The sequence below is a fragment of the Copidosoma floridanum genome, unplaced genomic scaffold (assembly GCF_036245765.1).
Source record: "Copidosoma floridanum isolate Cflo_tuat_1 unplaced genomic scaffold, Cflo_Japanese_pri ptg000019l, whole genome shotgun sequence".
Lineage (NCBI taxonomy): Eukaryota > Metazoa > Arthropoda > Insecta > Hymenoptera > Encyrtidae > Copidosoma > Copidosoma floridanum.
This window is the reverse complement of record NW_028321896.1, coordinates 20,492,175-20,513,809: the sequence shown is the minus strand read 5'-3', so window position 1 is coordinate 20,513,809 and position 21,635 is coordinate 20,492,175. Positions and strand designations below refer to the sequence as shown.

At 33.7% G+C, this 21,635-nt stretch overlaps 2 protein-coding genes across 4 annotated transcripts in view; one reads left to right on the top strand and one right to left on the bottom strand.

Moving 5' to 3' along the window:
• Positions 1-3,272, top strand: part of exd (PBX homeobox extradenticle) — a 28,015-nt gene extending 24,743 nt beyond the window's left edge. For both annotated transcript variants that reach the window (XM_023389856.2, XM_089593608.1), the window contains exon 8: positions 1,968-3,272. In XM_023389856.2, coding sequence (XP_023245624.1) covers positions 1,968-2,093 — 126 coding nt within the window. In that variant the 3' untranslated portion in view covers positions 2,094-3,272. The remainder of the gene's footprint in view (positions 1-1,967) is intronic.
• A 10,295-nt stretch (positions 3,273-13,567) lies between these two features.
• The window catches only part of cac (calcium voltage-gated channel subunit cacophony), an 86,776-nt gene continuing 78,708 nt past the window's right edge, over positions 13,568-21,635 (bottom strand). Inside the window, exons 31-37 of one of the 2 annotated variants that reach the window (XM_089593355.1) lie at positions 21,068-21,279; positions 20,922-20,931; positions 18,341-18,470; positions 18,117-18,272; positions 17,563-17,595; positions 14,632-15,125; positions 13,568-14,403 (exon numbers count right to left, since the gene is read on the bottom strand). In XM_089593355.1, the coding sequence (XP_089449481.1) occupies positions 14,344-14,403; positions 14,632-15,125; positions 17,563-17,595; positions 18,117-18,272; positions 18,341-18,470; positions 20,922-20,931; positions 21,068-21,279 (1,095 nt within the window). In that variant the 3' untranslated portion in view covers positions 13,568-14,343. Of the gene's footprint in view, positions 14,404-14,631; positions 15,126-17,562; positions 17,596-18,116; positions 18,273-18,337; positions 18,471-20,921; positions 20,932-21,067; positions 21,280-21,635 lie in introns of both variants that reach the window. The other variant, XM_089593356.1, reaches the window with a different exon arrangement.

The following is a 21,635-nucleotide window of genomic DNA, read 5'->3' as shown; positions in this document are numbered from 1 at the left end:
CATGTGGGGCGCATATACCTACGTGGATAATAGAGAAAGGGGGAGTATGCGCAAGTAAAGCGGACGTAATGACTTTTAGTGGACGGATGCTTACTCTCTCGTGCCCTTCGTTATCGATAAACGATGTTTCTTCTTTTTTTTTTTTTTTACACTTTTACCCGCTGTACTCGTTGTACTAACCGACGTATTCATACGCGGCTGCCTCGCCAATAACTTCCTTGCTAAGCTGTAAGTATAAGGTGCTGACAAAATAAATTCTAACACGTTTTTCATAGTGTGGTGATTTATATAACTCTTGTAATTTGCCAACTGCTCGCATTTGACTGGTGAACGTCCAAATTAACCATATTCACGAAGCTGAAACTAGCAGCCAAGTTGCACCTGCGATACCGTCAAATAACAAATAATTGTACTTGGGGTAACCTCCATGCTAGACTAGGTACCTTCTTAATTAAGTAAAATAAAATGGTATCTGTATATTAGTTTTAAGGGTACCCGAGGTAGAAATTGTGTCGCGGCTGCTAGATTCAGCTTAATTAACCATTCATATACTTACAAAGCTTTGGTGATACATTAACAATTTTTTTTTTTTTTTCACCAACGTGCAGTGGTATTTTTGAATTTGCCTTTAATTTAAAAAATTTCATACAATTTCATGGTAATGAAGATGACCAGTGCTGAACGATAATCCGGATGCTCTGTTATGTTTTTCCAGTGACGCGGTGCAGGGTATCTTGTCGCAAAAGCGTCAGCCGGGCCTAGTATGAGGCGAAGCTCTGTACTCCGAGCCACGCGGGATCTTGCGTTCGTCGCAACAAGCACAACTTTACTAGACTGCAATGCAAAAAGAAAAAAAATCTTTTTTTTTTTCCTCATTTTTTTTTTTTTTTTTTTTTTTTGTTCTCTTAAATCTAAGAGCTATAACTTGCTTCTCCAGATATTCGCCTCGAAGACGTTTATTTTATGAATTCGCTTTTCAACATAATTGTGGACGCGTACGAGACTGGCGGATGACAAGTGCAATAGATGCAGCATATTACGTAGAATAAGAAAGGATGGGTTTTTAATATAATTCAATCACTTTGAGGTACTACCACCACACGAAATTGACACAGTACACGTTGTTTTGAACGTCTTCCCTCAAAATCCTTTGCTCTAAGTTTGTAGGCATCTCAAATAAGCGTGCAATAAGAGTTTTAATTATTTTTTTTTTGTTTTAGATATTAATACCTACATTAATTAATAACAATTAAAAGAATTAATTTTAGGTGGTTACTGGTTAAGAGTGATTTTATGCTATCAGTTCGAGCGGCAATAAACTTGTTTGAATAAATTATTGTTTTAAACGGATAAAGAGATGCAAACGCGTAATCTTGATTAAGTTTATTATTTATACACCTACTGATGGATTGTCAACTTCAAGCTCGTGTAATTAGATTATAATATGCGCACACGCCATAAAAAAAGAACTTTTGTTTACAATATCGTAGATGTTGCTGTGACAATACTCGGTGGGTGCATGTACACGGTTGCATGTTTGACTCTTGTGTTGTTATGACAATGATTTTCTTACACAGTAGTATGTGATACGTCGTCATAGATTTGGGAAACAAATGGTTGGATAGACCTAGAATCGAGTAATTGAATATTTTGTACTCATTTTTCGCATATTACGTTATTTTTGAAATTTTTGTTTTATTAGATTAAAAGAAAAAAAAGAGTTTTTTTTAATTAGATAATGGGTTTACACGTAGAACGAGTCAATAGTTTTTTATGAGATACACCACGAACAAAATATCGCTTTAGGAGTAACTGTGATAACTGAGTTATTTAATTAGTTTCTTCATTTTTCTAAATTCGTAAATTACAAGGTTTGAGTAATGCCATCACAGAAATCTCCCAAAGCATTATTGTATCAGACGTAAATTAGAAGGAAAAAAAAAAAAAAAAAATCATCGATGACGCAGGGCAAGGCAATGGCCGGGGGATGGATGCAGCAGAGTCGCGAGCCAGTGCCCGAGTTTCCGGCGCTGCACGGCGAGTCCGCCGACTCAGATTCCGATCGGGAGAGCAACCACAAACCGCGCGTCTAAGGCAAGATCAGAACGAACAAATTAACGCGCGACTCGAACCATTTGAGTAGGTAAATATACATTGTGAGCGCATTATGACGTTAGACAGAGATAACTACTTTTTTTTTTCTTTTTTTGTTATAAATTAAATCAGTATAAAATATGTGCGGTGCGATGAAAAATATAGGAATTTGCGTAGCGCAGCTTTTTTGCAAGAACGAGTACTTTTTCTTTTGGCAGTGTACTATTGTTTAAGAGCCTTACGTATATATAAATTATTAATGTATTTCCCCTTGAACTCTAAGCTTTATTTTTATTTTATACATTACGTTTTTACACACATATTATGTACATGTAATTTTTATGCTTCACCTCGCGTATATATTGTAACAATGGTGCATTAATTTTTCAGCGTATGCATAATTTTACTGGCTCATGTTTCATAATGAAAGTTTATATCTATACGTTTATATATATATATATATATATGTATTGATGATGTTTAAAGCATGATTTGTTTTTCGTTTTGACTTGAATGTTGTCAGGGTCAGTGACACTTTGGCACTATGGTGATGTTTCTTATTCACTTGACAACTTGTTAACTTTTTGTCATGTTCAGTAACTCCAATTGACAAAAAAGAAATCAACTTGAACGATTACTTTTAGTGATTGTACAGCTTCGTATTAGGTATTAAAGACACGTGCAAAATCAAAATGAAAAAAAAAACGCCGTGTTTGTAAAAATCAATAAAAAGTAAGGTTTATTAAATGTGCGATATACCTGCGGATATTATGAATAATAATATATATCAATGGTGACTTTCTACGCCTTGGTCAAGTAAAAAGAAAGCATCGCGTACGGATTAGTTACTATATCACATGCGCTAGTTTTGTCACTAAGCGATCTGCTTCACTATTCGATTTAAGTTTTAACTTTTTTTTCCTCCAAGTTTTGCACCAGCTTCGTGCCTTCCATCGATGTTTTTTCATTTTTTAACTATTACTATCATTTTCCTAAGTTTTTAACTTTTAATTATTCGTACCGTACTGTTTGAGTGTAGTTTTGTCGTCGCTTTACTTTGTGCACCGCAAATTCACGCGATGATGTACTTTTGGCATTGACTTTTCTTAAATATTATTTGCATGCGTTAAACCGATGCAATGTTCAGCGTAACACTCATGTATTTTTTTTTTGTATTTTTTTTTATTTTTTTTTCGTACTGACGCGTTGAAAATAATCAATGTTTAACTTACAATATTTATGTTTGTTTTTCCTTGCAATTGAGCAAAATGTGCACGTACCATGTGTACACATGTTAAGAGTGTGTATGAACTAAAATCCTTACATTTTCGGATGTTTTGTTCTCGTTTTCACATTATAAGGGAGTATCGTAAGAAAACTTATCCTTTAGGTGCCGTGTCCGAACGATAATGGCGTCTTTTTCGTGTGCTGGTATACTTATTCATGCAATTCCAACTTGTGTGCCTACAGTGCGACTCGTGTACATAAGTAAACTTATGCTCGTAAAGACTCCATTTTCACCTGTGCATAGCAGCGCTTTTGCGATATTTCCTCATTTTTAAACGCCGCTTTGATGAGTATTACATAAATGATTACATGTTGGTAATAATGGAAAGTAGCATTCTCGATACTTTATTTTGTAAATATAACAGTAATTATTATTATTATTAGGCGATAAATTCAGAATTTGATAATTATTAAAGTTTGCTTTCATAAAAATATATACCCGTGTTATTTGTTATGATTTTTCACCTTTTCATTTAATCCTTTGATTTCGCTTGTCTTTATTATTTTAGCCAGTTTCTATGTATGTAACCGTATGTGTACTTTTGTAATTGATGTTGTTGGAGAGCGCGAACACACATTTATAAGAGTATAATGTAAATATAATTGGATATTTATGAAATTTTTTTTTGTCTACATGAATCCTTATAAAAATTAATCCAATTATATAGTTTAAAATAATTTTTCTGAAATAAACCAAGTTTTTTTTTCTCCGAGTGCCGAAAAAAGTCACTCGTTACGTAAAACATATCCTGTTGAGAGGAAGATTTTTTGGTCGAAGGGCGCCACATACCTATATGAGAAAATGGATGTCGTCTGAATAAAAAATGATAAAAAAACAAGCCATCAAACTCGACCTGCTAGGTACCTTACGCTGGAATTTGACATTTGCTTTCAGGAGCTGTCGCCTTGAAATTCTCGAGGGTACGAAGAACCGAGAAGCAAGCAGAGTGAACATTTTTAGACGCAGCGAACATGTAACCGCCAGAAAAACGATACAAAAAAAGAAGAAAAATGAAAAAAAATGCAAAAAAAAAAAAAAAAATATTACACAACAATAAAAAGGAAAAATGCTCGCGCAATCCGATCACCCTACTATCTGTGATCCTTGGCTCGTCGGCCGAACCGGCTGTCGAGAAATACGAACTAACAACTCAATATTAAAATTAGCTCATTTAAGATTTAAACGACAGATCGGCCCGAAACCACAGAGTACTCGCAGTAACCCTGTACAATAACTTCATGTCCGCACTCATTCACAGAAAAAGAGAATAATGAAAAAAACATGAATCTTATGTACCGCAATGTCTCACCTAATATGTATGCTTCCGTGTAGGCAGGTGTTCTAGACGTATAATATTGTAGTGAGCTACGTGTGAAATCTCATCTCTGGAGATACAATACTATACTTTTGTCGCTCCGGTATTTCTGCGGAACAAAATTGAGAGTTTGACCCGATCAAATCTCAAAAATGCATGTGTACATACGAAACAAATTTACGTGATCGAATTTACGAAAAACTGACAAAAGAGGTATACAGATATTGTTTTTAAAAATCTTTTTATAAAGTTTTTCATGGCTAAATATTGATAGTTGAAAAAAAGGAAATAAAAAAAAAAAAAAAAAAAAAGCCCAGTACTTGGGTACTCCTGGTTTCGGCGCATCTGCATTATACTTTTCAAAAATAAAAATTAAGGAACTATAATATAATAACAGGAGAAAAAGGTACTGTTTGAGTAAGAAGTGAGAAAAACTATTAACTTAAGAATGGAGTTTAGAGAAGCAATGGTCCTGCGACAAGACACAACTTATGTATACGATTTTTCAACATAAAAATGTTATATATTATAGCTATACCTGCGGAAAACTGTAGTAAAGAGGATATAGTCTCTAGTAAAAGCAGAATCATAACTTGTTTAAGAACATTCATTATAACGATGCTGAATATATATGTATATATATATTACTGATATCGTCACGGTTATCATTACTTTGGTTATATTGTATGTATAATTGCCATTATCCATTACCACTCTATTGTGATTATTAACATTATTGATATGGTATATTATCCGTTCTATTGATTATTGATAGTATTATTTTGTCGTCGATAATACTGTATACTATGAAAAGTGTAACGAGATAATTTTTTGGTAAATTAAAACTATTTTGTACCAAGAATAATGAAAAAAAAACTACACTTAAATCCGTTCCATACCTAACGAGAAAAATTAATTTTTATATATAATAATGTGACGCATTGAAATCGTGCTATTATTAGATAATTGAATGAAATCAGCGCAATATTACTATTATTATGATTATTATTATTATTGATATTATTGTCTTTATTAATATTTATATTATTATCTTGATTATTACTACGATTATTAAGTAGCGCGTAGTGGATGATATCCCTTTTATTGTATAAAAAGAAAATAATGAAAGAAAAAAAAAGAAAAATTAAGTAACAGTGCGATTACGTGGTTAACTTTATTGTTAATGAATAACGTCGTAAATAGATTACAGCAAGGCCAACAATTGATTTTTTTTTTCTCTATTTTAAATTATGGACAACGTTTTTACGATTTAGTGACAGACTTCAGTACAAGTTAAAACTTTGATCGACAAACTATTCTCTTTATTTTCAATAGAAATAAAGTACTTTGTCATGCTTCCATCTTAATTTTTAAGGAACACTTACTAGTTACTAGAAAAAAATTTGCCTGGTAGGAAAGTCAATTATTGGCCGAAATGTCGATCTCCAAGCGACAAGTACAAGTGCATTGTGGCACAGCTAGTATACGAGAAAAAAAAAAAAGATCGCCTGAAAGTCGCTGAAAGCGCATCCTCGGCGTCCCTTAGGCAAAAAATCTCTAAAACCTTTATTAAAATAAACGAAAGAAGAAAAAAATCAGAATACGACATGAATAAGGAATAAAAAAAAAAAAATCAAGACATTAATATTCGCGGATCATGGTCGCGGTATAAATCTAACTATATTAATGTATCCTGCGATTTTTAAAGATATATCATTGCCTCTTTCCCTTAATCTATTCTCTTCTCAACTGTCGTCACCCGGACTCTAGGAAAGGTTGTAATATCGCCGCTCTTTGTAAAGTAAACTACTTCTCTGGTCTGCCGAATGTTTTTTGCATTTACGTTTTCACACTTTCAATTGTAAACTAACGAGCAAACAAAAAAGAAACGCCTCGCGGAAGGAAACTCGAGCCGATAACCGATGACGTGAGCCGCGAGTCATGCAACCACTCGACTATTCGCTGATAAATTTCACCGCAGGCGCGCACCGTCGTCGGAGTCGGCGAGAGTTCAAGCGGCGTTTCGTGATACAAAGGTATACCACAATGAATCATTGTATCGGGTAAAATCATTATGATAATTAAATAAAATTCTTAAAAATTTTTTTTATGGTTTATTTTGTAATTCTAACTCACCCCGTTCAACATCCCATCCAATGTTCCACACCAAGTCATTTATGTTTTATGCAATACGTTTTAAAAACCAAATGCTAAAATAATAGTCGTCAGGGATATGGTAAATTAATCCTCATTTGCTTTATTTTTTAGTACATTATTTATTTGTCTTCTTAAAAAAAGAATGAAATCGGTTTGTTGGTTTGAATTCTGCGAGTAATGATTGGGCATCCTGAAGCAAATTGAACTAACTAGGTTCTTGGTTGTTTTTTTTTTTCATTTTTTTTCTTTTATTTATAATATTCTTTGTGTATATTTATATATATATATTTATTTATTTATATATGTATAAGATAGGTATCCTGGCCCATTACTGCATTAATACAGAGGTAATAACGTATCTCTGCGTCGTCACACACGTTGTCGACAAGCAGATACAAATTTTCATTATTTATTTATTTTTTTTTTTTTCCTGCTTATTAAAGCGCGATTTGTACCCTTTGAAGAAATCGCATTTCGTCGATAGTCGCAGCTGGTGCCGCTTAGCCTCGGCTCTCAAATAAAACGATCGCTACGTGGACAGCGTTATTCTCGGTCCTCGTTATGCTTTACACTTTTTTTTCCTTCCCTCGTAAGTACACACGTGTAAACACCGTCTGTGTGATTATAATACGCTTGATAGTACGCATCTGACATGCACACGAAACGCACAAACGAGGACGCGCGAAAAAGCTCGAGAGACAGCTCGGCGACGTCACTGTGCGCTCCACTTGCGCGCCTCTTTCTTCCTTTTTTGTCTGTGGCTTACACTTTGTTTGCGTATAGGTATATTCTCGCGCTCGCCCCACCGATGGCGAGAAAATCTACAAGTCGTCAGTGTACGAGCACATGTGAGGCTACGATTTTGAGATGTCAAGCACGTCAAGTCGTGCCAAAAAAAATGCGAATCAAGCTAACATATTTGTTGTAATGTACATTTATTACTTTGCGGTCGCAGTGTAAAAAGTGACAGTTACACGTCTCCTCGCGATTATCATTATAAATGGAGCTACAGTGACGTCACGTCTCATTTTTTTTTTTTTTTTTTTTTTTTTCTATTAATTGTTCTATCATAGTAATTGTAATAATAATAATAATAATTTAATAACGTCAGATTGCATCCTTATACATCCAATTACTTTTGCGAGCACATTGTTTGTCACCCTGAACACACAATACATCTTCGTATCATTATAACTCTTCATTGGTTTTTGTTTTTGTTCATATTGATTCATTATTATTATTATTATCACTATTATTATTATTATTCATTATAGTGTATGTGTCGTGAGTGTGTGTGTTGTGTATGTATGTGTGTGTGTATTTATAAAGGTACAATTTTTGTTACTTCGGTTGAAATTTTATTCTCTCTCGAGTCGAAGAAGGAACGAATTTTGGGGTTATTTATGTACATATAATAAGTAATATACAGTAAGTTGACGGTGAGGCTTGACAGTAGACTGCCCGGAAATTATGTTAACACTATCATTATTATTTATTACTTTTTTTTTTCACTATCCGACATTCCGAGCATATTTTTTATTTAAGAGATATATAAAGGAGTTCCGAAAATGATTGAAGTTCTATAATTATATATAACTATATCATGTGATTCCAGAACCACCGGAATCGTTTATGATTTTTGTCATGAAGGTGAGCTGTAAATCGAATTATGTTATTAATATTATAATTATTATTACTATTAATAATGTTATTATTATCTATATTATCATATTCATGATAGAATAATTCTTCACGAATGGCAGCCCGAGATTTCCGAGCAGCATGCAGCCTAAGCCTCATCTCGATTTTATTTCTCTTACAATTTATGTACGCGCGCAAAAATACGTTTAATCATTTAAACTTTTGTCCTACACTGACATAATTTTCCATCCTAGATTATGCATTCATAGATCAAGGATTCGCATTATTACGCACAAATACTCGTTAATTATACATGCAAAATTTCTTTCACATCATGTATTTATATGTATATTACACATAAAATTTATAACAATAAATCTCAGAAACATCCTCAGTCGGTACTCTGCCTTTTGTTTATGATTAAAAAATGTTCATGTTTAGCCGGACCATTTCAATCATACATTAATATATTTGTTTGACTGACAAGTCTCATTGTTTGATTCATTCGCACGAAAACTGTGTGTCTGATGCGGGTCGTCTGCAAAATGATTCGTACGTTTCGTTGTAATACGAACGCAGTAGAACCTTTTCGCTTTCTATCGTTGGATCACTGTATTATAAATTTATCGCTAATTTTCAACTCATAATGAATCTTGAAAAAATTTTAATAAACAACTAATCGCCAAAATAAATATATTTATATAAATAGTTTACGAAATAAATAGATCCGAGTTTTATCTCAAAAAAAATTGAATTTTTTGAAAAAATTGTATACCTAGTATTTAACATACATAGTAGGAAAATAGTCATAAAATAATGAGTAACAATGGCAATTTATTTTTAATGTATGTATTTAATAAACGATAGAAGCGAAAAAGGTTTAACAATATTATCTATCTCATATCCACCACTCGTTTGTATTATTTTTATTTTTTTATTTTAACATTTCATACGAGCTATTTTAATTATTTAGAGTTTCGACTTAAACGCTCATATTTCATTAATTTTTATTTTCCCCTGTCCTTCATGTATTCGCGGTCATCATCAAAACATAACACTGATATTTGTAATAATAAAAAACATTAATTTATCTTACGGATTATAATAAAGTTAGAGATTATATCGAAGTGTCGACAAGTTCGATTATAATTTGCAAAAGTATGAAACTCTAATAAAAGCCGCTGCTATTTTTTCGCGGGCCTAAAAAATCTAGTGACGTAGTGAATACATGTTTTTCATTTATATGCAATTCAGAGTCATACTAATTTTTTGTTCTTTTTTTTTTTTTTTTTTAAGTTTTAAAATTTTTCAATACCAACGGGGTTATTTATTTTATATATTGAATTTTATCGATAACATTTTTTCATTCTGGAATGTCGTGCATAAAATGTGTTATTTTACTGGTTGCATTTTATTCGCATTTGTATGTTCCATTTAAAAGAGTTCGAACGCAAAACCATTTATTAAAATGATTATATTACTTATAAGCAACTAAATATATTACTCATACGTGGGCGACATATACATCTCACACATAAAATTTATTTGCATGGCTAAATCTTTAACTTATTCAGATTATTTGATAGCTTTTACTAAGTAACACAGTTCTGGAAATACTTTAGGTAATAAACTAAAATATTTAGTCAAGGAAAATAGGACGTCACATGAATGTTTGCATTTAAGCGTGTGTGATATTATACATGATTAATTTTTGTCGATACAAATTCGTACAATTGTATGAGTAGAAAAATCTTCATTAACCTTTGTTGTGTAGTACATATTTCATGCACATGGAATTTGAATAATTTTTTTTCTTGATATTTACATACACATTTTTATTTTTGGCGCGTTCTGTCAAAAATAACGTCACACATGTTATTATAATTACTTTTTTTTTTTTTTTATTACGGGTAATGATCGATTTTATGGATTGGCAAGTTTGAATATCAATGTAAGAATTACAATATGTCAAGTATTCAAAATCTCTCGGGAATTATTTTTAACAAATTCTATTCGTGTGCAAATTAAAAGTATGTATTATTTTATTATCTTTATGAGCGTTTTTTGTATATTCTGGCTTGTTTAGATGAAATATATAAATTTTATAGATGATTGAAATAATTTAGCTTAATTTAGTTTATTTATTGATTTGTAAAGATATACAAATGATAAGTTTTACTATTTTTAATATTGTAACTTAAATATTTGTTTTATAACAGAATTTATTAAAGGGGATGATTTCAGATGACTTCATTGCAAATTTATAATCTTCATGAATTTATTTACTATAGTCTTCTGTTTTTGTTGTCTTTTGTACGTCGACATACATAAAAAAAAAAATCATGTCACCAATGATTAGCGTTATGAGTATTCTTTCTTACCCTCATTTCCGTTCGAATGTAAGTCGAGTCCCAAATAAAGTTAAAAAAAAAGATATGCAAAATCGCTAAACATTACACCTCTACCAATACACTGGTTTCTTAATTTTCTTTCGACACACGGTGCTATTTTTAAATCTAGTGTTTACTTTATTAAGAATGGATTTTTTTTTATTACAAAGATACAGCAACGTTCGATTGCTCACTCGCTCTCAATTTTTCCGTCTACTTATGTACTGTTATGAATCTAAATTTTTTTAACAAGTAATTAAATGACGCGATTAGTTTTTTATCGACAGCATACAAACACATTTCGGAGCTACAATAATATGTGTATGTATATATATATATATATTTAATTATAATCGAATTTATCACAGAAAAACATTACATGATAATACGATTGATTCTACTACTATACTTATTTTCTTCCTCGCGATCTTCTGTTTTGTGAAATACATATCCACGTTATAATAGCATGCGCACACTCTTTTTTAAGGGCTCTATATCATATATTATATTCATTTATTTTCTTAACAGAAGGTAACGATCTTTTTTTTTTTTTCTTTTTTTTTTTTTTTTTTTTTTTTAATTTATTATTTCTCACTTTTATTATTAACAAACACCAGTACGCTCTCTTTTTTAAAGTTATAGTAACGCGGACGATACATACTTCAACATGAGATATATATTTGAGTTTCGTTTTTAAAGCACTTAAGGGAAAAAACCACGCGATCCCGATTCGAAATATTCATCATCTGCTGAGACTTATCGTTTCTTTGTCGTATTTCTTAATTTTATTTTCTTTCATAGTACCACTCATTTCTTCTATTCATTGAGAGATTAGCGTTTCTTAAAGAAAAAAATGTGATTTACGCCATTGATTTTTGTCACATATTTTTAAAGAGCAATTAGTAATTGATAGTCTCTGGAGATTAAAAAAAATACAGCGAACAGTTAAGCTCTAGTATTTTTGATTAGTGTTTAATTATAACTACTTATGAATTTCATGTATCAATTTATTTTATGAGTAAGAAGTTATGTTGTTTTTAATTCATTTAGTCGATTATCCCATGTAAACGTTCTTTTGATATAGCCCATGGGCGCGTTGTAACATGAAAATATTCTTATAATCGTGACTCGAGTTGTTTTTTTCATACATATTTTTTTATTATTATTATTCAAACACTCCTTACACATTGGCAGTTATGTAATGTATGTAAATTTATTTAATAACAATTGTGTGTTTCCGTTTGGCGTGACATTATTTTTTGTACCAGATAAAACAAGAAAAACTGTATTTAAAATTTTCAAAACATAACTTTTTATATTTATACATGTATATGTGTACAAATTTTTCATTTGAATATACTATAATAGTAATCTTAAACGGTTCAAAATGAATACGCCAATTTCATCTGATCAACAAATTCATATACACGCATGATGGTATTAAATATAAATGACATCAATGCATATAAACAATCTTGATCATGTATTGCAACAAACCTTTAAATATTTTGGGATGGTAAAAAAAACACATCACAATGTGAAAACAAGTAAACAAATTATATGTGTACATGTACACACAATCACTACTACTCCCAGAATAGTATCTTTTATCATCCTTTTTCTGCCGCTTAATCACTATAATAATCATTGAAACGTCACACCGATGAAGCTGTTATTTTTTAATGATATTCAGCAAACGTAATAATAAAATCGGTGTCTGATAATCGGTAACATACAGATTTGTTCTTGTAAGAAAGCCGAGAATCATAGTTTAAAAAAACATTACCTTTATTATTGTTACATTCGTGTTAGTTTCTCTTTATTCCGTTTACCACATTCTCAGTGCCATATAAAGTCTGAATGTGACTTTACTTGGTACTCCGATACTGCTAAACAGCTTTCTAAGACTACCTCCTAAAACTTGTTACGTACTCGTTGATGGGATGTATTTTTGTTTAATATGTTATACTTTTTAATTGTATCTCAGACTTTCCTCGTGCCGAGTCCTACTTGAGCGCAATTTTTAGAATGATAATAACGCGCCGTGTGCTTTTGGTACGAGATGGGCATTTTAAAAATTTTATTATTTATTTATTTTTTTTTTTTTTTGTTAATATATCAGTCCGTTAATCCCTTCGAAGGCTCGATCCGTTTTGTCTCAATACAATCACATATTTTTCCTGTCCCAACTTTTTGTGGTATTCCATTACTATTATTAATAATTTTTTTAAAATTATTATTTCACTTTTATTATTATTTTATTTGTGGTTACTCATTTACCCATGCAGTTAAATCACTCGCTTACGCTCTTACTCTCATGTAAATTTTACGACTCGCTTTTCTGTTTTATACGTTAGATAATTTTGGCAGTTCGGAAGGAACGCGAAAAATGCAATGCTAAATTTGCAATCGTACTAGACTTCTAAAAAGCTAACCAGATATTCTTGACCCTTTTTTTTTTTTTTTTTTACTTTCTTTCGTAGCAATAGGTTTTGCGATGTATTCTTTTATATTTATTATTTTATTTTTATTATCCGTATAAAAAGGAGGTGTGACTTATCGTGCCTCAAATACGTAAATTTATGTGAATCAATTACGTGTGTGTTACGAATGAATTTTTTAAGTTTATTTATTTATTATTATTATTATTTTTTTTAATGCCATATGTACCGTATTATTAAACGAAAATGGAAAAAATATGAAAAACCTCGACTTCTTGTCTTTCTTAAATACAATGCTATGGTATTCTGCCAAATATTGTAATAATATTGTTAGTTGCATCTCGTTATTTGTTTTATACTTTTTTATTTATTTATATATATATATTTATATTCATATACGTATTTATATGTAAAAAAAAGATATCTTTTTAATATGTGTATGTACAATCGGTCGTGCACGTGATAAAATTTGTCCTAAGATAATTAGCTAGTTTTCACTCCTTTACATACGACTCATACGATTAGAAAAAAGAACTCGTCGGAGGTTTCGCATTTAATTTTCGTTTTTTCGCTGCGGAATCGTTCCTAATGTATTAATGCGTACTACTAAAACGCGCAGTCACCGAACTACTCTTTGTCTGCTACATCATTATTATTTTGTTTATTTATTTATTTTTTGTTTTGTTTCTTACTTTTTTGTGGATTTATCTCGAGTTGGCTGCACAGAAGAGAAAAAGAGCGGAAATGTATGATTACCGCTATTCCGCCGTCGCTTCTCCTACGCAAAAAAAGTCGAAGGTAGTTCGCACGCGACCCTCGTCATCTGCATGCACGTCGGCACAAACGTTGTCTGTTTCGATTTATTATGTGGGTGTGTGTATTTCGAGTGTACGCGTATATGTGTGTGTGTGTGTGTGTGTATGCCGGGCGCCGCCCTTAAAGCGAAACGGACGATGAGGAGGACTTGATGGTGCGGGGCGCTCGTAGATGGCAGTGTGGTCCCGGGCGCCACCTGGGCTAGCACCAGTCGTCGTCGTCGCTGTCCGAATGCCTGGAGCGCGGCGCTCGTTGTTTAGTCTGTAAAACGAATTTATCATTTGGTTAAAAAATATACTATCTTCGTAGGGATATCTAATGCACATTCATTATTATTATTATTTTTTTCAACCCTTTTATTCAATTTATTTTTAGAAAATTCAAAAAAAATTCAAAAACTGATGGTTTTGAAGAGTCAACAAAAATGTGCACACAGTTAAAGCAAATCGTATCGTTACGTATAAATAATAAACAATAGGAGTACCGTACCTGTGGTTTGAAGCCGTTGGGCACGGGGCTGGGCAAGATCCGTCCGCCCCGGCCCATGGCGACAGCCTGTTCGAAGCTTAGGGGACAAGGGGCTGGGCCGACGAGGGCCTGCGAGGCTAGCCCGTTGGCCGCGGGTGGGCCGGACTGGGGCCCGCCGACAGCCATCGAGCCATGCGTAGGCGAGGCATTCAACTTTGGAAAGTTTATGTTCGTCGGGGCCTTGAGCTGCAGCGTCGAGGGCTTGTTCGGTGTGGGTGGCAGCCGACGGCCTTGCCGGCGCGTCACCAGTACCGGGTAGCTGTGCTGGTGCGGCTGGTGGTGGTGATGGTGATGGTAGTGGTGAGGCCCCATGCCCCGGCGACCCGCCATCGGTGACGGCGAGCGCGATCGCTGCTCTAGCGAGGTCGTGCCGTAGCGGTGCGGGTGTTCCATGTGGTCCATCCTATGCACGGGGCTCGGTGAGCGCGCTGGTGACGTCGATGCGCTCCACGGACCTATTTGGAAACACGTTGTTTGCTCGTTACTTCAAAGTGTACTTGTCAACGCCTTGGTACTTTTTCGTATTACAATTTACAATCACATCGTTATTTTGGTACCACTATTATGTATCAATTGGACCACCTTAATCGGTCCACTGGTCCAAGTCACCATCATACTTAAAATTATCCTCACACGTTTTTTCTGAAAGTAATACTTTTTCCCTATTTTCAGGAATGAAACTGACACATTGGATCCCAAGTAAAAAATAACGTTATCTGTTTATGGCAAATAATTTTGTCCTCTGCTGTGGAGTACGTTAAAACAATTTCCCATTAAGAAGTGCATTTTTACTTTGGTTTTGTATTCTCCTTAATTTTAAATCGGAAAAGGAAATGTATTTTCGATAGAAGTATAAGAAAAAAAGTGTCATGCAGTATTTTTCATGACTGTACAGACGACATCCAACATGAAATATTTGTCGTTTATAATTAGTAGCTATGATAAAGAAGACATCTAGCGTTCAAATAGGCGATTTTTCGCAACATGTCTGGATGACAGATAACGCCCACTATGCCGAATCTAAAAAAAATGTTAATTAAATAACAAAATTGGTACTGTAGTAGAATCAAACATGATATAAAGTTTTGTGCATCTGTCTGTCAAAACAACACCAAGAGATTAGATTGTTCGACTTTGCTTCAAGCAAATCATAATAATACGCGCGTTAAAATCACTTCACACATTTTTCGTAACGAAGTGATGATTCATAGCCTCTTTTAACAACACTCGCACACCCATACGTAAATTTTATTAATTTTAATAAATATTTTTCATAGATTTGGCATAGTAGGAATCGTCTGCTATCGACCTAGTGCTGCGACAAAAACGCTGACTTGATTCGAGCCCTATTTGTAACATTTGTAACAGCAAAGAGGGTGACTTGGTCACAGTGGAGTATTAACAAGTATTACGTAGGTGGTCATTCTAGTTTCAAATTCAATAGATAAATTTTAGCAAGTAACATCGAAACTATACCAATTAACTCACATTGAAAGAAAAATCAATACTTTTGCCTAACTATTTAGATACTTGTGTTTGGAAGTTTCACCTTTGATATTTAGATACTTATTATAGTTAGAATTATATTACAGAAATATATGTCCAAGTAGTAAGCATATCGAACTATTTGTTGTTGTTTTTTTCGCTTTCACATCATTAAAATCATCCAAAAAATATGTTCGTCTATAAAGTTTCAAAAATATTTTTAAAAAAAGATCAAAATACTGCATCATTCCTTGAAAATTGAAAAAACATTCTCACATGAAAATTACTTAACTCTACGCTGCCTTGCAAAGCTTTACTCTCTATCACAAAATTTTTTATTTGTTTTGTTTCTCTTTGATAGTTTAAAGTGTATAATAATTGATCATTATGTCTTCAAAACCACGTGCAGTGTGCAATTAGTATCTACTTATAATATTTTCTACAAGTGCCAAATACTAAGGTGTTAGTATGAAATTACATTCTACAATCAAATGTCATCATTATAATAGTTATGCATTATCTAAATTTATGCAAATGTACACTAAAATATGTTACTGTTCGTGCAACTTTTCAGAAAATTTGTTTTGTTATGTGGATCATACACTATTTTGTGCAAACCTTAAATTAATGTTTCTAATTGTATAAAGATATACTCATCATTGCCATCACATCCCTTCCCTTGAATCGATTTTTCACCAAAATTTTTTAAAATGTAAGTAATTATTAACTTCAGTTGATTAATTATGATTAAAATTTCAAAAAATTAACATTTTCGTAAAAATCAAATGAATCAGAAATTTTTATACTACGTTGAGCTTTAATGACACTTCACTTATCCATGAAGCTTCTAAATATACCGTGATGAGTTCACAAAACAAGATTTCGTAGATTATAAGCCTAACAAAATCTGTTAAAAAAAATAACAACATTAAAGTCATATATTATCTAAATAATTGATGATCATGAGAATGGGTTTATTTTTATACTTTAAATTTTTAAAAGAAAATATAGCGGTAAATGGTATAGTTGTATATGTATATAGACTCTATATTTAAAAATATACATGCTTAATACATATACCGGTCACTCTCAGGAGGCCAACAATTGCACCGCTTACATCTATATTAATTTCGAAAAATAAGAAAAACGTGTATTTGACTTGATGTAAAATCTCTTGAAATTATGATAATTCTGGCAATTTTCAAAAAATGTTCATCGTCAAACGTCTTATTTAATCCCATCAGTAAAAGCGAGTGTATCTAATACATGGTGAAATCATGTAGTTAAGTGCAATCTACAAAATTAACCAACTTTAAAATAAGGTAAAGAAAATTAGCAAAAAGCAGCACTTGCAGGATATAGAAAAAAATAGAGAGTTATGAAAAATGCTTTTGTGAAAGAAATTACCATCGTCGTAATAGTCGCAGTGGTCGTAATAGTCTGTGTAGCGCATAACAGAACAGAATGAAGAAAACTTAGTACATCGATTGACACATTGAGCTATTTTCTTTTTTTTTTGTTCATATATTTGCGTAAAATCTATCAACAGCAACATTCAAATGTGATTTTTCGTAACTCTTGCTGCAAGTTGTAAATACTCATCAGTGGACGAATAAATCGTAAAAATTATAATAATAACAATAATAGTAATAATAATAATAATAATAATAACATAACCATGTAAGTAGTATCATACTCTTGAGGGTATTCAGTATATATGGTAGTTGCAAATGTCGTATCAAAAAGAAACACTTACATAATAAATGTATAATAAAACGTATACGTGGTGGTAATAATATTAATAATATAGAGCTTGTACGATCATAATCCCTGAAAAAATGAAGGAAAAAAGTTTCGACTTGCAGCGTGAGATTGCTCAAATTTGCTTTGGGCTCGCGCATCGCCGCAGGAAAAAAAAAAATAGTTACAAAGAGGCATTCTCTTGCAGTTGCGATACGCACCTCTGATCCTTCGCCTGTACGAGTACTGCGGTGTTTGCGAGTGCCTTTGAATTTCAACGACATTGCTGACCGTGTCGCTGAAACCTAATCCGTCGTGATACTGATTGCCATGGGGGTCGTACCGTTGCCTCGGTGACGGTGACCTGCAAATGGTACAGATCATCGTTAGTTTCGCCCAATAATGCAATGACATGTAAACGGCACTACTGCCAAGATAACTCACCTCAAGCTTGGAGATCTAGAGTGTCTCTGCGGATGAGTGGGCTGGTGGTGAGGATGAAGCCGCTCCCCTTGGGTGAGACTTTCGAGGCTGCCAGCTCGCGAGTCGTTGATGGCAACGTCTTGCAGGTCCATCTGAAGCGCGGGGTAGGGAAAAACACAGAGAAGGTGAGTAGGTATGGCACTTTGAGCCCACGCCCAGGTTAATTTTACAACTAGGTGGATAATCAAGATCGAGCTCGGGAAAGAATATGCACGTGTATATTGAGTATCGCGCAACTAATATACACGTGTGAAATCTTCTAGTCGGGATCTCGGTTTGATTTTCATTATTCATCTACAGCTGATTCGTCAATCTTATCTTGGAGATGTCCCAGACAATTGATAAACAGCTATAGCGGTATGTATACACGTATATAGACACATTTGTCGCGATTTTAGGTGCGTATATGCATACGCGGAAAGATGAGCATGTCTCGTCGAGGAAGCTCATCGGAACGCCTTTTGCCTCTGACGATGAATCGGCACCCTGGACGAATCATCGCGAGGATGATCCAACCTGGAGCCTATCATACGCATTTTTTTTTTTTTTTTTTTAATGATTTTTAAGCTCCACTCAGTATGTTTTCACCACTGATTGTACCCACTAATAAAAAAAATCTTGTATGGACCTTTTTCAAGGACTTTTCTTTTAACAACAAATACAACTTTTCCTACCTCGGGCGTTTTTTTTTTTTTTTTTTTTTTTTTTTTCATTTGCTGTACCCTTGGTAGGAAAAGCAGGAAAAGCGCTATCCAGCAAGGCACTTATGTGACGAAAACAACATTTACTAAGTGCTTATTGATAAAGCGTTTACTATTATAGACAAGATTAATGAATTTTACATTATTTCAGCTAAAAGGGAAGCTTGAAGTAGAAAAATTAGTCAAAAGACAATTTGTGTAAAAGATAGTGTTAATAACTATGAGGCGTAAGTTTTTCTAAGTGAAACTGCTCTGAGTGAAGCAAAAAGTCTTAACGTGGTGGTAGAGGTTGTTGTGGCAATAGTATATAGCTTGCAAAAACGAGCGTTAACGAAATTGTGCATGCTCAAGTAAAAAAGTTGTTAGTAATTGTTAAAAACATGCTCATGCGTCTCTTGCGATTTCAAGAAAAGTTTTAAACTGCTTTAAAATCCTCTGCGTCTTTTGTCATTGTGCTTCTTTCCTGAATTCACCATCCAATGGAATACAGTACTTACCGAGGCCTTCATAATTTTACGAAATTTGCAACACGTGCTTCTCTCTATCGCAATCGACATTTATATGGTTTACATTTTCTTTTCACCAATACTCATAACATGTACACAGACGATTACGAATAGTATGATAAATCTAGTAGTTTTCTGAACGTTGAAAGCAGCTAGGGATGGGTGGGTCGTTCTAGAAAAAAGTTATCGTACGTAAATGCGATATCCATCTAAGTCATCATTTTCTAGTAAAATGTCATCTATAATGAACTGAGGAGATAAAAAGATTAGTTTTTTGGGTATAGGAATGTCATGATAAGTTCTAACTACATTAACCGTCTATTTTTTATTGATTGAAAAGAGATGGACTCTGGAATTTCAAATCATCTAATATTATTATAATCTACGGGAAACCACGCGCCAACTGTTTAAATATTGTAAAATCTATCGTTTTCAACTCTCTATACCTCTAGTAGGTATAAATAAATCTTCAATGTGGTTACAAATTTGAAACAAACATAAGTAAAAATAAAATACATGTATAATAAATATGCATGAAAAAATTCTAGTAGAAATTCTATAAATTCATCTAAAACATGGTTAGTGTCTCTATTAAAAGTTTCTATGGCCACAAAGTCCGAAAAGGTTTTATATATACATAATTAAAACTTGTTTACAATACGATAAAAAGTACAAAAAAATTGGGGTTCATTAAGTTGAATCGGAATGAAAATTGTATTGATTGTTGGTTGAAATAAAAATAAACCAATTATCAAAAGAAAAGTGAAGAAGAGAAAGTTGGCTATAGGGGGATATCAGAACCGAGCCTTGAGACCTTGCGGTAACGAATCGAGGACCGAGGTGCGTAGGTGTCGAATTGGCGGCGATGGTGCGAGGATGGTCGATGGTTGTGATGGCGATGATGATGGCGGTGGCGGTGGTGACGATCGCGATAGTAGTGGCGATGATAGCAATGCCGGCAATAATGGCAATAATGGTGGCGGTGGTGGTAATGGCGGTGGCGATGGCTGCGATGATTGTAATCGCGACGTGACTGATCGTAAGGTGGATTATAATCATCGTTGTTGTAATAGATATCGTCGTAGTTGTCGTCGTGATAGTAGTGATACGACGCTAGTGCTTTGCGATGAAGATGGCGATGATGACGGCAGTACTCGTAATCGTCCCGCAATGGGGCACGGGGCTCGGTCAGCAGTGGCTCTAGCTCGGGGCCGCGCTCCTTGCCGATACTGATACTATCGTCAATGTAATCGTCAAAAATTGGCCCACCCCCTCCCTGGCTACTCTCTGGACTGCTCCCTAGTTTATCGTACTGCTGAGACTCCTTCCAGTTCACCTTTTTGCTCCTGAAACAGCCAAACAACGATAGCGTCATTACATTGCCACTGTCTATCTCTGTCTGTCTAAATAAACAAACACAGAAGTGACAAGTAGGCGTATAATATACATATACATGTAAATCAACTCGTGAAGGTTACAAACCTGATGCTGCGCTGACGTCTTTGCTCGGCGGCAGCAAACCTCCCGAGGACTCCCTCCTCCTCCTGTGAGTTCCTGTGGTGCTGGTGGTCCTTTTCATGCACGCCCGGTGGTTCCAGGCTATTGGTCCTACTGCCGGGATGATGGTGATGATTGTTTACTCCCATGTGGTTCATCGCTGCCACGTCCAGCAGCGTATCCAAGAAGGTATGGCGCTGCATAGTGAGTAGAAGCGAAACAACATCCGTACGGTCAGACTCGCCATTTTTTTTTCACTCACAACATTGAAAAACTAGCCATTTTGGTTTGTTTTTTTTTTTTCTCATGTTTATTATTTTTCATTTATTTATCATATTTTTTGCAGGATCCATCATTTTGCGTATGTACACAGGCACATACAGGCTTTTTTTCTTCGAGACAAACCTTCTCTTGCACTGTTTTCCATTTTCTTGGCTTCGATTATTAATTTTATAATTGCTTTCTTTTTTTCTGTTGATTGAAATTTTTATCACAGTTTTTTTTCTCCAAATAGCAAATGTAACATCAAGAGACAAAAAGTAGAGGAGCACGA